The following is a 16831-nucleotide window of genomic DNA, read 5'->3' as shown; positions in this document are numbered from 1 at the left end:
TAAAGAAAACTTCACATGAAAAGTCGAGAAAGTCAAGTCAGCATTTATAAGGCTTAAGACGCATCAAGTTTTAAAGTAGGATTTGGCTTACATGCTGTTATTAAAATAACAGCATGTATGCTGTAGTTTAATCAACGGTCAAGATTGAATTTTTCAAAATCTCTTTTCATTTTCTCTTTCCTATTAAATGCTTATAAAAGTAAGTCAACTTTAAAATTCAATATTGACCATTGATTTAACTACAGCATACATGCTGTTATTAAAATAATAGCATGTAAACAGGATCCTGTAAAGTAATACTTGAGTGTATAATTTGCACCGTACCTACACTCATGTGAAGAGAAATGGACTGTAGGGTGCTAGTGGCGCCTCAAGGCGCACTTAACTACGTATGACTTTTAAACTTCATTTATATTATGAAAGAAATATTTGTTGTAACCATTGCATACCATTTTAATTAAAGTCTTAACAAAAAAGACTTCGTAACGCACTTAAAAGAGCAATTTCGTGTTTCCTGCCTTCAATTATTTTTCTACCAATTGCAAATAATAAAATAGCAATCAAAAGCAGCATATTGGTTCCACTCACGTTGATTGTTGATACCTCGTAATTTGGAACAACTATCTCAATCATTGCTTCTGCTATTTGAATAATCAACAATTTCTATTTGATTATTTCTTTAAAGACTTAAAATCAAAATACTAGAAGCAATAATATTTACTAGTTCTTTCGACTGGAATCTTCTTCTGTCACTACCTCGTTGGATTGAGATCTTTAAAAACTGCAACATGTCTCCTCTCTTATACCTGCTAGTTTCTGCTATAGAATTTGGAAGAATTTAGTTTATATGCTCTGCTCTGTCTGCAGCAAGCTGCTTGTTTTTAGCCTATTGCTTAAACAGCTTTGTATCTCTCTTTTCCTTGAACAAAATCTTCATTCATCAAGAAAAAGAAAAATAATGCAAATGTTTGCAATATATCTTTTTTCTCTTGCAATTTCTCAATTCCCTACTGGAATTGCGCAGCAAAGAGATTCCAAGTCCACCCTTGGCCTGGGCTCTTGCCTCTCTCCAAACAACAATTCGTATGGGTTATCCAGTTCTGGCCAGTTTGCTTTTGGCTTCTACAAGAAAGAAAATGGCTTCGCCATAGGCATCTGGTTTGAAAAGATTCAGCAGAAAACAGTCATATGGACGGCAAACAGAGACGACCCACCACTACCCAAAGATGTCACATTGCTTCTGACTAATAATGGCAGGCTTGTATTGCAGTCAAAGGATGGCCAACAGACTTCATTAGTCAATGCTCCGGTGCCCGCTTCCTCAGCTTCCATGCTCAATACTGGAAACTTTGTCCTCTACAGTTCTGATTCAAGGATCATATGGCAGAGTTTTGGTGTTCCAACAGACACCATTTTATCCGGTCAGCGTCTCTTTCCAGGGAACCAGCTTGTCTCAAGCACATCTGGGACAAATCATGCAAGTGGAAGTTTTCAACTGGCTATGCAGAAGGATGGGAACCTGGTGCAATACCCGGTAAACGGTCCAATAGCACCTGAATATAGTTACGGGAATTCAGGAACATTCACAGGCGGTGACAATGTGACTCTAAATCTTGATGGTAATGGCCAGCTTTACCTGCTCAATACTACTGGCTTCAGTATCAGAAAATTTACTACTGCCCAAAGTGACTCTTCTGATATTGCTTTCTATCGTTTGACTATTGATTTTGATGGAATATTGCGGTTATATTCTCATAGCTCGAATCAAAGTGATGATTGGTTAACAGAGTGGTCATCGTCTAGCAATAAGTGTGATCCTAAAGGCTTATGTGGCGTTAATTCTTATTGTACTCTCATGGATCAGAAACCCAATTGTGTATGTTCTCCTGGTTTTGATTTCCTTGACCAGAAGATGAAGAATTTGGGCTGCAAGAGAAATTTCATCACAGATGGTTGCATGAACAAGAACGGAGAATCATTTGATCTTCAGGAATTGGAAGCTATTTCATTGGAAGACAATCCATATTCTACTTTTCCATCGACCAAAGCTGATTGTAGAGATGACTGCTTGAGAGACTGCAACTGTGAAGTTGCAGTGTTTAGAGGCCAGCAGTGCAGCAAACAAAAGCTTCCACTAAGATTTGGGAGAAAAAGAATTGGCTCCACAACCGCAACATTTGTCAAAGCAGGCATCGACTCAGGTAGGAATGCGACTATGGTTCCTAAAGAAATCAAGAAAATATTGCGAAGGGATATCTTAATCATTGGTGTTGCATGTCTAGCTTTCGCATTAATTTTCCTCGCATTTTTCGCTATTCTTATATGCAGATATTGAATTTGGACATACAAAAGGCTCTCTCGAGAAGCAGCAAATGAAGGAATATTGATCGAGGATTTCTCTATGCGAGCATTTACTTATAGTGAACTCGAAGTTGCAACAAATGGCTTCGTTGAACAATTGGGTAGAGGCTCTTTTGGGACTGTCTTTAAGGGAACCTTATCAAACGGGCAGAGGACCATTGCCGTCAAGAGACTGGAGAAAGTGGTGGCCGAAGGAGAAGGAGAAGAAGAATTCAGAAATGAGATGAGGTCCATCGGACGAACCCACCATAAAAATCTCGTCCGGTTGCTCGGTTATTGCCACGACGGTTCCAATCGGCTTTTGGTGTATGAGTACATGAGCAACGGAACACTCGCCGACTACCTCTTCAAATCCCAAGTCAAGCCGAATTGGAAGGAAAGAATCAAAATCGCTTTGAATATAGCTAGAGGGATCCTATATTTACACTTGGAATGTGTGACCCAAATCATCCACCGTGACATAAATCCTAACAATATACTGATGGACGAACATGGGCGTGCCAAAATTGCAGACTTTGGATTGGCAAAGCTATGGATGCCAGACCATTCTAAGACGTACACTGGGGTAAGTGGAACAAGAGGGTATGTTGCCCCAGAATGGCTCAAGAATTTGCCCATCACTGTGAAAGCGGATGTGTATAGCTTCGCTATTGTATTCTTGGTAATTATATGTTGCCGGAGGAGCATTGATATTAATGCCCCGCAGGATGAAGTTGTTCTTGTAGACTGGGTGTACGACTGTTTCAAGTCAAATGAAGTACGCAAGTTGGTTCCTGAAGAAGCTGACGCAGAAAGCTTGGAAATGATGCTCACAATTGGGCTTTTGGTGCATTGAAGAGGAGACATCAGCCCGTCCATCAATGAAGAAGGTGATTCAGATGTTGGAAGGCACGGTAGAAATACCCATTCCACCTTGCGCTCGTTCTTCACTTCAGAATTAGTTCTTCCAGTAACACCAATTGGACCATGATCTTGGTCACGAATAAGTTGTTCCCAGGAAGCAGGGGACCATTGATATTTAATTTCCCAATCCAGTTTGTAATTGAACTTAAATAAGTAATCAAGCTAATTGCTTCTTCCATCATGTTATCTTACTGCCATTATGCCCTCAATCTCTTGCTTCTATGGTTAATTCTTTTTTGAATTTTTAGATACTAACGCACCTAACAGGGCATAGCATCATGACATACAGAATATCATTAGGCTCACTCATATTCTGGCCTAATCTGGAAGTTCGACTTGAGTTAATGTGATGGAAACAACCTAATCTTAGTTAATTACTTTTTTAGACTAAACAATAATAAAAAATTGTCATTTTTTACAATTCTTTAAAGATAGAGTTTTCCTCCGACTTAGGTTGAAAAAATTCTTTCAACCTAATCTATAAAAATGACGTATCATTTTTGGGTCAAACTACTCATTTGTTGATTCTCAATTTTTTAGTTTTATTTGTGCAATATATCCAATGTTTATACTTAGTCAGGGTTGTCACACCACCTCCATTTCTATTTCCTTTGTTAATGCAATCTTACTTTCTTTCTTTTTTCCTTTTTTTTTTTTTTTTTGAAGAAAAGGATATTGTATTCTCATTGAAATCAGCAGGTGAGAGCATGACGCTCCACCATAACAAGTGCATTGATACAATCAGGCGGCTCAGAAAGCCAAAACCTATCCACTACACTCGTTGTTGCTTCTTTTGAGAGAACATGAGCTATACGATTCCCTGTACGCCTGACAAATGACATCCTCCATGGCTGTAAATCTGCAAGCTCCCGTTCAATATCAACCGCGAGAAGGCCCACTCTGCTCCAGTCCTCCTCCAGTGAGTTGACCGCAGCAACCACCACTTGCGCATCGCCCTCAAAATGGGCAGGCTTAAACCCCTGTGCTTTGCACATACGAACAGCCAACAGAGCCCCCCATGCCTCAGCCACGGAGGGATCAAGGTTGCCAACAAGAGTCTTGCATGCAGCTGCAACCAAACGCCCCTCCTCATCCCTGACCACCACCCCAAACCCCATCAATCCCTGGGATGCTAGGACAGAAACATCCCAGTTTACCTTCAACCATCCCGGTGATGGTGCAGACCAGTACTCGGGATGAACTGGGTGTGTTGGTACAGGTTGGACATCCCCCGTATCAGTCGCCAACGAGAACTCTTCCACAGAGCGAAGAGCGCCTTGAATCAAGATGTTAGGAGGTGTAAAAGCCCGACCAAAGACCACATCATTTCTTCTTAGCCACAGACGCCGGGCTATGCCAACAAATTGTCGAGTCTCCTCCGGATCACATTTTGCAAAAACTTGATCAACCACCTGACTGAACTGGTCTCCATCTATCGACAATTTTTGTAATTTAACCCCTCTCATACACCACACGTCCATGGCCGAAGGACACTGCCAGAGGATGTGTATGGTTGTTTCTTCTACTAGGCCACATATCGGACAGAGAATCTCATCTGTAATCTTCCTCCTATGTAGGTTTGTCCGTGTAGGGAGGATGTCGTGGCATGCTCGCCACAGAAAATTCTTTTCCACCGGTGGTACTTTCAGCCCCCATATACCACGCCAAAACCCTTGGCTTTCCCTCCCTTTTGAGCTCTCTGCCACCCCCTTTGCTTCTAAATCCAGCTGCATATAATAGGCACTCCGGACAGAGAAAGAACCATTTTTGGTCCCTCTCCATATTTGCCTATCCTCTTGTTTTGTGCTACTGACCGGGATGGAATAAATCAATTGGATATCTTCCTTGGAAAAAAGATTTTCCAGCAAATCCGCTTTCCACCATGTCGTATCCTCATCGATAAGACTACATACTCTGGCATTTGGATCCGGGCCCTGCAGTGGAGATTGCACCATGAAGGTAGATGGTCGTGGAATCCATCGATCTTTCCAAATGCGCACTTTAGAACCATCACCGATCCTCCATATTAAGCCCTCCTTTAATAGTTCGCGCGAACTATGTATACTTCGCCAGGCAAATGACGGACGAGTACCCAACTTAGCTTCAAGAAAGTTACCACCCCGGTAATACTTTGCTTCCATGATTTGCGAGAGAAGACTATTCGGTGATTGCCATAGTCTCCATCCCTGTTTAGCTAGGAGGGCTTTATTAAAGCAACCCAAGTCTCGATATCCCAATCCGCCATTAGCCTTTGATGCACCCAAATGGGTCCAACTCATCCAGTGCACCCTCTTGGTCTCCTGGTAGCCCCACCAGAATTGTTGCATGAGGGAATTAATCTCCAAGCATAAGGATCGCGGAAGTCGAAAGACGCTCGTACTGTAGGTTGGAATAGCTTGGATAACAGCTTTAAGCAGGATCTCCTTTCCTGCCTGGGAAAGAAATTTCAGCTTCCAATCCTGTAACCTCCTCCATACCCGGTCTTTAATATTTTTAAACGCCACCACCCGCGATCTTCCCACCAAGGCGGGGAGACCTAAATAGGTATCAAACCGCTGTGTAACGGGAATACCTGCTGCCTCCACAATCTTCTCCTTTTCAGCCTGGGAAGAATTCTTGCTAAAAAATAAAGCAGTTTTATTGTTGTTCAACCGTTGCCCCGATGCTTCTTCATATTTATGGAGGAGACGGGTCAAAAAATTCCACTGAGATAGACTAGTCCTGCAAAAAAGCAAACTGTCATCGGCAAAAAATTACACGGGGTCCTAGTTTAGAAGTAGGGACACCCGTGAGAGACCCCTCATTGTTTGCTTGGATCAGCAATGTACTCAGGACCTCAGCACATATAAGAAACAAGTAGGGAGAAATTGGGTCCCCTTGTCGGAGACCCCTTGTTGGCACTATCTCCCCGCATGCCTCACCATTTACCAACACCGAATATTTCACAGAAGATACACACATCATTATCAAGTGAATCCACCTGTCTGCAAACCCCATTTTCCTCATTGTTTCTTCTAAAAAACCCCACTCCACCCGATCATATGCTTTACTCATATCCAATTTAACTGCCATAAAACCTCTCCTCCCCTTCATCCGAGAATTCATGGTATGAAGGGTTTCATAGGCAGCCAAAATGTTATCAGTTATAAGCCGACCAGGAATAAAAGCGCTTTGAGTCGGGGATATAATACGAGGCAAAATTTTCTTCAATCTGTTCGCAAGGACCTTAGAGATTATTTTATATAATACGTTACACAAACTGATGGGGCGAAAATCAGTAACATATTTGTTATAAAGTCACATTTGTTATACTAAAAAGGGAAAATTACAAAAAACAAAATGCTCTTAAGGTGTTACAACGTCATTTTCCTTAAAAAAATATTTGCCTCCACCAAAATTGGTATACAGCAATACAACAAATTTTTTATTGCTAATCCAAGTACTTAAATTTGACCGTTAGATTAAATAATCATCCTTATTATTTAATGCCCTATAGCTCACGCCGCGCGTGCTTGTGGGTCTGGTGCAACTATAACATGCATTAGGGTGTACCTTAGCATAACTCATTTAATAACTTAAATTTGTTTAATATTATAAATGCCAACAAAATCTTTACTCTTTCCGATGTGGGACAACATTCATTCAATGCTCTTTAAAACCTTCTATTTAAGAACACTCCCAAGACACAAAATAATATGAGAGGGTCTTCTGTGTGGTCGTTGCACAAAACCCTGTTTTGTGCAACCCACTCAAAGTTTGACACATAACATTGAAGAAAAATTGCAAAAAACTTATATGTGAGCAAAACACTGGATTGTTTTTCTCAAACCACCACTCGCATTTGCTACCGCTGCTTACGCTACCTCACACCGCCTCCGACGGAGAGAGTTCCAGCAGAGAGAGAGGGAGAGAGTTCCGGCGGAGAGAGAGAGAGGGGGAGAGAGATTCGGCTACTGGGGGTGGGGAGTGAGAGAGACAGGGAGAGAGATCTGGCAACTGGGGGTGGCGGCGAACCTCCCCACCTCCCTTTGCCTCCTCTCCATTTGAAAAAAAAAATAATAATAATAAAACTTGATATAATCAGGTGTGTGTTTATTTTTTCTTAGAATGTTTCAGCTAATGTGGCAACTACTAAATGTTTGCACAAAAGCTCCCTTTTATGCATGGACCACATTAAAGTTATTCTCAAATAAAATATATATATATATATATATATATATATATATATATATATATATATATATATTCAACATTTCAACAGTATTGATGTTCTATTTCCTTTTCCTTTTACTCTGTTAATGCAATCTTACCTTTTTTTTTTGTTTTAGTGTGGAATAAAGTCATATTGTTATTCACATCACTTCGATGGTCAACTCCACTCGTTACGTATGTGTACAGCTTTGTTTTAATATGATAATCCATGCATCACGAGTAGCTTGGTCTCCAACTATACATATTTGTGTTGCTATCATGATATCCTCAGTAATTAATTACACGAATAATTAATCTTTCTTTTATTGTTATTAAAAAAAAGAGTAAAAGAACAAGACTCCTATATATGGTTAAAAATTTTATTTTCTGTCTTTTTTTTTTTTTCTTTTATCAAAATAAATACATTAATAAACAATTCGAACACAAAAAACAATTTTTCCCAATATGTAATATCAAAATATTTGTTCAAACTATAAGCAAAAACATATCTCCGAAAACACAATAACAAACAAAGATGAAGAATTCAACACATTTAATTGCTAGTTTTACACCATAGTTCAAAATGAAAAACAAATACAGGCCAGTCTACTTCTTTAGCTTTAATAAATAATAAAGCGTGCACACTTCGATTTTGGGCTACAAATGGAGCAATTTCGTGTGCTATTCAAAAATTTATTTAAATTGGTTTGGCCAGAGGTGGGAATGGGATGGGTCTCCCCTTGACTTTTTTCTGTTAAACTTGATTAGGTATCCAAGCTGAATAGAAAAAGGGATCGGAAGGCATAAAAGGGTTAACTTTTTTTATTTTATTTTTTATGAATTGAATGAGTAACTTGTATCAGAGAAAAAGGACAAAGGAAATTTCCTTTAATTATATTGCATGTTGACGAGGTCCAATTATTGTTAGAACTCCAAAGAATGAGATTTGCAAGAGTAGTAGCGGACACTGTAGTCTCCAATCGACAAAGTTTGCATAATATTGTTGAACTTAAGTTGCAAATTCAATAGTGCGGTTACGGAGTTTTTATCAAGAGTACATTAATATACATAATTGAACACAATTCTAACTCAAAAGCTTAAGCTAATAGGCTAAGGTCCACTTAAGTATATTAAGTACTATTTTCTTTTATATTTTCTTAATGTGGGACACAACACTCACAAGTGCACTCACAACAATTTATTCCTCGCTTGTGAGTCTTTTTACATTTCCAAGAGTGTCCGACGCATCCAGACACCTGTCCCAGGAAGGTAACCATGACTCTGTTTTTGGGAGATAAAGCAGTTATGGAGTTTTTATCAAGAGTACATTAATATACATAATTAAACATAATTCTAGCCCAAAAGCCTAAGCTAATTGGCTAAGGTCCACTTAAGTATATTAACTACTATTTTCTTTTATATTTTCTCAATGTGGAACACAACACTCACAAGTGCACTCACCACAATTAAAGGTGCGTGGATACTATTCAAGCCTCCGGCTTTCCATCCAACATCCTAAGTTGTCAAAAGAATACATAAAAGACAGTTTTCCTTGAAACTAAATTGGAAAAAATTCATTTTCAAAATAGGTTGTAGAAATTTCTTTCAACTTAGTTTTGAAAGAAAATTCTATCTATATGCAAATAGAATAAAGAATCATGCATCGATCTTGGCTGCTTTTTATATTTTATATTTTTTAATTTTTTATTGAAAATCAGCAACACAAACAAACAAAAAGAAAAACAAACTAAGAGGAACGAGATGGAGTTTTGCCACTACAAATGGGAAAAGAGGGAGAGTGGAGAAGATGAGTGAGAATGCAACTAGAATGATCTCTAACTGCTGCCTAATAAACCACATGATGGGTGCAAAAATTTGCACTTCTCTAAACTTTTCTTGCCTTTCAAACGGAAGAGGAAGGGATAGCGGAGTTTAGGAGATAAATTACTTATTAGAGCATTTACAATAACTTATAACTCATTATTTTCCCTATTTAATGGGTAGGGAACTAAAAGAGATTCCTTATTTTTTTTTTTTTTAAAAAAAAAAAAAAAGAAAAAAAAAAAGCTTCCTTATGCATTATTTTAATATAAATCATTTATCTCTTCTCTCTCATCTATTTACTTTTCATTAGGGATTGTGTTAAAATTTTGTAAAAAAGTTGAGGTAGGTTAAAACTTATATTTTATAAAAAAATAATATTTAACTAATATAGAAAAATATAAAAGAAATTATTGTGAAATGTATTTAGATAGAGAAAAGTTGTTTTATTCCCTAAATTTAGAGAAAATAAAAAGAAAAGTTGTTGGAAATGCTCTTAGTATTTATAAAAAGAAAACCTGAAAAAACACATGTAAAGGAAAAATATTAATTTATGGGAATAAAATTTGAAATTTAAAAATCTTAATTAAAGAAAGTATAAAAATGGGGAAAAAAAATGAAAACCTTAAAATAGACAAAGTCCTAATTAATTATAAAATTATATTAATAAATAGCCAAAAATACCAAAATCGAATGGACCGATTGACTGGTATCCAAGTTGGAATGCTACTGCCGCCAGCTGGAGTGGAATTTAGCGCATAGTTGTACCTTTGGAAGTTCGTGACACACCAGTAAAACCATGTGAATTTGGTAAAGTTGCAGAAAAGTCATCTAAAAGCCATACCACTGCCCCGTCAACCACGCGTTGACGCCATTGATTCCTTCTACTTTTTCTCCCCTCTCTGCTCTTACCTTTTCTTTTACACCGACGGTTTGCTTTGCAAATCATAAAATATCAATCAAAAGCAGCAGATTTTAACCTCGGAAGTTCGAGCAACTATGTCGATCATTGCTTCTACTATTCTTTTTCTTTCTGCGCTCTCAGCGGCAACTGCTCAACAGAAAAGCTTCAACATAACCCAAGGCTCTTCTCTCTCTCCCAGTGGCAACTCATCCTTGCTCTCGCAATCCGCATTTTCGCCTTTGGGTTCTTTCCTTTTGGCGATGGTTATTCAATAAGCATATGGTTTGAAGGAACTCCACAGAAAACTGTCGTCTGGACAGCCAACCGGAATGACCCTCCACTCTCCCGCAATGCCAACATTGTTTTCACTAGCGATGGAAGGCTCGTCTTGCAGGAGTTGGGAAACCAAGAAAAATCCCTTGCCAACGCCACACAGCCTGCTGCGGTGGCTTCTCTGCTCGACTCTGGCAACTTTGTCCTCTATGATTCGAATTCAACAATTATATGGCAAAGTTTTGATTACCCAACGGACACCCTTTTGCCTAACCAACTCCTACGAGTTAGGAGACAGCTGGTTTCTAGCAGCTCTGAAAACAATCACTCGACGGGAATCTTCCGGATCAAGATGCAGAATGATGGGAACATTGTGCTGTATCAGTATGCAGTAGGTATTCCTGATACTCCAGATTATGCTTATTGGTCGGCAGTTACAAATTTTGTTGGGAATAATGCAACGCTGACGCTGGATAAAAATGGGCGCCTATACATGCTCAATAGTACTGGTGTCGTTGTAAAGAACATTACCAACGAAGTGATTCCCTCTGATGGGAAGATGTACCGTGCCACAATTGATAACGATGGGATATTCCGCTTATATTCCCACGACTTGGGTGAGAGTGGGAATTGGTCGATCGAATGGTATGTGCCAGGAGATGTATGTGGTCCTAGAGGCATATGTGGAATTAATGGGTTTTGTGACATCCAAAATCAACAAGCTTTTTGCACTTGTCCTCCAGGGTTTGTTTTCATCAACCAGGAGCAAATGAATTTGGGTTGCAGTAGAAACTTCACTGTGGAAACTTGTTCATCCAAGAATGAACATACCAAGTACGCTATTCAAGAATTCCAAAATGCTATATTGGAAGATACCGCATACGCCCTTTTGTTCTCTGTCACTAAAGAAGAATGCAATCAGGCATGTTTAGAAGACTGCAACTGCGAAGCTGCTTTCTATCAAAACAGAGAATGCAGAAAACAAAAGTTTCCGTTGACATTTTGGAGAAGAACTGTACAAGGAGATGGCTATTCAAACGCAACATTTGTCAAATTTGGCATCGGTATCGACGGTATGGTTCCTAAAGATATAGAAAGCAAGAAAGTATTGCGAATGGATATCTTAATCATTGGCGTTGCATGTCTAGCTTTCGCATCGATCCTCCTTGCAGTTTTCGCTATTCTTATATTCAGATATAGAATTTGGACGTACAAAAGGCTCTCTCGTGAAGCAGCAACTGATCAAGGAATACTGATGGAGGATGTCTCTTTGCGAGCATTTACTTATAGTGAACTCGAAGTTGCAACAAATGGCTTCGCTGAACAATTGGGTAGAGGCTCTTTTGGGACTGTCTTTAAGGGAACCTTATCAAACGGGCAGAGGACCATTGCCGTCAAGAGACTGGAGAAAGTGGTGGTCGAAGGAGAAGGAGAAGAAGAATTCAGAAATGAGATGAGGTCCATTGGACGAACCCACCATAAAAATCTCGTCCGGTTGCTCGGTTATTGCCACGACAGTTCCAATCGGCTTTTGGTGTACGAGTACATGAGCAACGGAACACTCGCCAACTACCTCTTCAAATCCCAAGTAAAGCCGAATTGGGAGGTAAGAATCAAAATCGCTTTGAATATAGCTAGAGGGATCCTATATTTACACGAAGAATGTGAGACCCAAATCATCCACTGTGACATAAATCCCAACAATATACTAATGGATGCAAATGGGTGTGCCAAAATTTCGGATTTTGGATTGGCAAAGCTATTGATGCCAGACCATTCTAAGACGCTTACTGGGATAAGAGGAACAAGAGGGTATGTTGCCCCGGAATGGCTCAAGAATTTGCCCATCACTGTGAAAGCAGATGTTTATAGCTTCGGCATTGTATTCTTCGTAAATATATGTTGTCGGAGGAACATTGATATTAATGCCCCTCAGGATGAAGTTATTCTTGTAGATTGGGTGTATGACTGTTTCAAGTCCAATCAAGTACATAGGCTGGTTCCTGAAGAAGTTGATGCAGAAAGCTTGGAAAGGATGGTGAAGATCGGGCTTTGGTGCATTGAAGATGACCCAGCAGCCCGTCCGTCAATGAAGAAGGTGATTCAGATGTTGGAAGGCACTGTAGAAATACCCATTCCACCGTGCGCTCGTTCTGCAGTTGAGAATTAGTTCTTCCAGCAACGCCATCTTGGTCATGTAACACTTTCACTTTTTACCCAATCCCCAGTTTGTAATTGAATTTAAATAAGTAATTAATGAAGCTAATTCCTTCTTCCTCCTATTGTTAATTCCATTTTTCTTTCCTGTTAAATTCTCTGTTACCACTTGTAGTACTTTTCTTGGAAACAAATTCCAATCCCTTTGCATGGTATATCGATCATTCCAGAACTTCTTCTATATAGGTGTTAAGAGTTTTTATCTCTACTAAAGTGTCCTGCGCACCCAACACGCGTATTGGTGTCCATTTGAAGATGGCTCGATTTTCGTTAAGTAAAGATTTTGTCATGTTTTGCTTATAAAAAAAAAAGATTTTGTCATGTTTTACCCAATTTTAGTTTATAACTTTCAAAAAAAAATAATGATTTTTCTGTCGGCTAAGATTAGACATCATCATTTACTCCACGGTATTCTTTTACAGTAAATTAACATAATTTTTTATATTATCAAAAGTTTACCAGGTATGTAACCCTCCTTCATTTTCATCTTCTTCATCCACTTCACAAAATGCAACCGTCAAATTCTCGCAAAATGCTCCCAAATTACAGCGATAAAGATGAAAATGAGGATGGGTTGCACGGAGTAAAATTTTGGGAATATAAGAGATTAGGTTAATTTACTATAGTAATATGATGTGACAAAGTAACCGATTATATTAAGTTACTTAACAAAAAATGATTTTAGAAAGTAAACTGTTATTTTGGCCTATCATGAGAACCTATAAATTATTTTTTATATCACAGGAAGTAATTTGTAATTTAGGCCAACGACAAAAATCTATAAATTATTTGTTATACCATAGTGAATGATTTGTAATTTACGCTAACCACAAATTTTACATTTAACCTTATTTTTTAATGTAATAAGTATTTAATAATACTTTATAGCAATTCTAACTTACTTTTAAGATTAATTATTATTTAAAAAAAAATCAATGATTGATTGAAATTTTATATTAAAAACGAAAGTCATTAGTTCGAGTACCCACTCTCGTATCGATTGACGTCATCTAGATATGCAGATCATGAACGGTTGAATAATCAATCTGAATGTTAATTAATTTGCTGCCTAAATTGTCAAAATTTATTCCACACGGTCTTCAATTCAATCACTCAATCCAAATGACACGCCCAATACTCGATGTCGTGCAGTAGGGGGTCAACATTTTCTTTTTGAAAATGGATAATTTCTTTCTTTAAAGACTTTTAGTCTTTTTGACTGGAATTAATAGAAGCAAGAATATTGACTTTCACTTCTTCCTTGGATTGAGGTCTTCAAAAACTGCAACATCTCTCATCTCTTATTTGAGTTTAGTTTAATTTGTAGCTCTCTTTTGCTTGAACAAAATCTTCATTCATCAAGAAGAAGAAAAATTAATGAAAATGGTTGCAATATTTCTTTTTCTCTTTGCAATTTCTCAATTCCCTACTGGAATTGCGCAACAAAGAGAGTCCAATTCGACCATTAGCCTGGGCTCTTCCCTCTCTCCAATCAACAATTCGTATTGGTTATCCAGTTCTGGCCAGTTTGCTTTTGGCTTCTACAAGAAAGAAAATGGCTTCTTCATAGGCATCTGGTTTGAAAAGATTCAGCAGAAAACAGTCATATGGACGGCAAACAGAGACGACCCACCACTCCTCAAAGATGTCAAATTGATTCTGACCATTAATGGCTCGCTTGTCTTGCAGTCAGAGGATGGCCAACAGACTTCATTGCTCAACGCTCCGCTGCCCGCTTTCTCAGCTTCCATGCTCAATACTGGAAACTTTGTCCTCTACAGTTCTGATTCAAGGATCATATGGGAGAGTTTTGGTGTTCCAACGGACACCCTTTTACCAGGTCAGCGTCTCTTGCCATTGGGCCAGCTTGTCTCCAACATCTCTGGGACAAATCATGGAAGAGGAAATTTTCAACTGATTATGCAGCCTGACGGGAACTTGGTGCAATACCCGGCAAACGCTCCAATAGCAGCAGCTTTGGCTTACTGGTATTCGAAAACAGACACCGCCGGTGACAATGTGACTCTAAATCTTGACGTTAATGGCCAGCTTTACCTGCTCAAAAATACTACTGGCATCATTATAAAAAATTTTACTGCCCAAAGGAACTCTTCTGGTATTGCTTTCTATCGTTTGACTATTGATTTTGACGGAATATTGCGGTTATATTCTCATAGCTGGAATCAAAGTGATGATTGGGTAACCGAGTGGGCATCGACTACTAATAGATGTGATCCTATAGGCTTATGTGGCGTTAATTCTTATTGTACTCTCATGGATCAGGAACCCATTTGTGTATGTTCTCGTGGTTTTGATTTCAATGACCAGAAGATGAATAATTTGGGGTGTAAGAGAAATTCCATCACAAATGGTTGTATGAGCAAGAACGGAGAATCATTTGACCTTCAGGAATTGGAAGCTGTTGCATGGGAAGACAATCCATATTCTACTTTTCCGTCGACCAAAGCTGGTTGTAGAGATGACTGCTTGAGAGACTGCAACTGTGAAGCTGCAGTGTTTAAAGACCAGCAGTGCAGTAAACAAAAGCTTCCACTAAGATTTGGGAGAAGACAAGAAGTGGGCTCAGGGACTACTATAATCAAGGTGGGCTTTGGGAGTTCTGATACAAGAAATGCAAGCAGGGGAAAGGATTTCTTAATTGGGAGTTTTGCAGTCTTAGCTTTTGCTCTTATTGTCCTTGCAGTTGGTGCTATTCTTATTTTCAGATCTTATCGTGTTTGGAAATATAAAAAGATTACAAATCATGGGAATGATGGGTTAATTGAAGATGTCGGTCTACGATCATATACATATGATGAGCTTGAAAAGGCAACAAACGGTTTCACAGATGAAGTGGGTAAAGGAGCTTTTGGGACAGTTTTTAAAGGAGTCCTGTCAAATTGTGGGGGAGTTGTGGCTATCAAGAGACTAGAGAAAGTGGTGGCTGAAGGCGAAAGAGAATTTCGAAATGAGATGAAATCAATTGGGAGAACTCATCACAAAAATCTGGTTAAGTTGTTTGGATACTGCCATGATGGAACTCATCGGCTCTTGGTCTATGAGTACATGAGCAATGGTTCACTAGCAGATTTCCTCTTCAAATCTGAAAGAAAGCCAAGCTGGGAGGAAAAATCTGGCATAGCTTTGAATATAGCTCGGGGCATCCTATATTTGCATGAAGAGTGTGAGACCCAGATCATCCACTGCGACATCAAACCTGAAAATATACTAATGGATGAGCATAAATGTACAAAAATTGCTGATTTTGGTCTGGCCAAGCTGCTGATGCCTAACCAAACCAGAACATACACAGGGATTAGAGGAACAAGAGGGTATGTTGCACCAGAGTGGCACAGAAACTTGCCCATAACAGTGAAAGCAGATGTCTACAGCTTTGGTGTCATGTTGATGGAGATCATATGTGGTAGAAGGAACGTGGATATGGATTCTCCAGAGGATGAAGTAATTCTTGCAGATTGGGTCTACGATTGCTTTGCGGCTGGTGAGCTTGATAAGCTGGTGAAGGATGAAGAGGTGGACAAGAATAAGCTGCAGAGGATGGTTAGAATTGGAATTTGGTGCATTCAGGATGAGCCATCATTTCGCCCTTCTATGAAGAAGGTGGTATTGATGTTGGAAGGGACAGTGGAGATACCAGCTCCTCCTAGTCCTACCTCCATTATAACTTCCATAAGAATTAATTGAGAATTAGATTTTTGTATAACTGCTATATAACTAGATGAAGTGACAATAAAAATCAGTCTTTAAATTCTTAAGTTTTTAGTGTTGGAAAATTTAGCGTCCAAACATGCTTGGTTGTAAAGTTTACGTTTAGGGTTAAGTCGATGCAAAATTTGATCTAAGATATTAGTATTCAAGTTTATGTATGTTGTCCAACATTGACTTGGTCAAATTAAAATGGTCATAACTTTTGATTCCAAAATTATATGAAGACAAGTTTAGTGGTGTTAGAAAGCTGACTCAAAATTCTATAACTTTATATTTCATTAAAATGTTATAAATCCAATGTTTATTAGGTCAAAGCGAGCTGTAAATAGAATACTAGAACTTTGGACAAAATTGCTTATTAGCAGTTGCGTTCAAACGAGTTTTTGATAGTGCTGCTCGTTCCAAATCAGGTCCGAACGAAATGCAGACGAG

The 16831-nt window shown here is 38.7% G+C and overlaps 2 protein-coding genes and 2 pseudogenes across 2 annotated transcripts; all 4 read left to right on the top strand.

Moving 5' to 3' along the window:
• Positions 1–964: 964 nt before the first annotated feature.
• LOC132183974 (G-type lectin S-receptor-like serine/threonine-protein kinase LECRK3) lies at positions 965–3302 on the top strand (annotated as a pseudogene).
• Positions 3303–10260: 6958 nt separating this feature from the next.
• On the top strand, positions 10261–11905 carry LOC148584717 (G-type lectin S-receptor-like serine/threonine-protein kinase LECRK4; annotated as a pseudogene).
• Positions 11906–11984: 79 nt separating this feature from the next.
• LOC132183975 (G-type lectin S-receptor-like serine/threonine-protein kinase LECRK4) lies at positions 11985–12631 on the top strand. Its single transcript, XM_088518464.1, has one exon. It carries the CDS (start codon positions 12000–12002, stop codon positions 12621–12623), a length of 624 nt encoding a protein of 207 aa, XP_088374590.1. The 5' UTR covers positions 11985–11999; the 3' UTR covers positions 12624–12631.
• Positions 12632–14053: 1422 nt separating this feature from the next.
• LOC132183976 (G-type lectin S-receptor-like serine/threonine-protein kinase LECRK2) lies at positions 14054–16421 on the top strand. Its single transcript, XM_059597452.2, has one exon. It carries the CDS (start codon positions 14054–14056, stop codon positions 16373–16375), a length of 2322 nt encoding a protein of 773 aa, XP_059453435.2. The 3' UTR covers positions 16376–16421.
• The last annotated feature ends 410 nt before the right edge of the window (positions 16422–16831 follow it).

The sequence above is a fragment of the Corylus avellana genome, chromosome 7 (genome assembly GCF_965113065.1).
Source record: "Corylus avellana chromosome 7, dhCorAvel1.hap1.2, whole genome shotgun sequence".
Taxonomy (NCBI): Eukaryota; Viridiplantae; Streptophyta; class Magnoliopsida; order Fagales; family Betulaceae; genus Corylus; species Corylus avellana.
This window is presented reverse-complemented; position numbering and strand designations above follow the sequence as displayed.

Excerpts from the sequence above, each read along its gene's own strand:
- LOC132183975 (XM_088518464.1), top strand. The coding sequence starts at position 12,000 with ATGAGCAACGGAACACTCGCCAACTACCTCTTCAAATCCCAAGTAAAG.
- LOC132183976 (XM_059597452.2), top strand. The coding sequence starts at position 14,054 with ATGGTTGCAATATTTCTTTTTCTCTTTGCAATTTCTCAATTCCCTACT.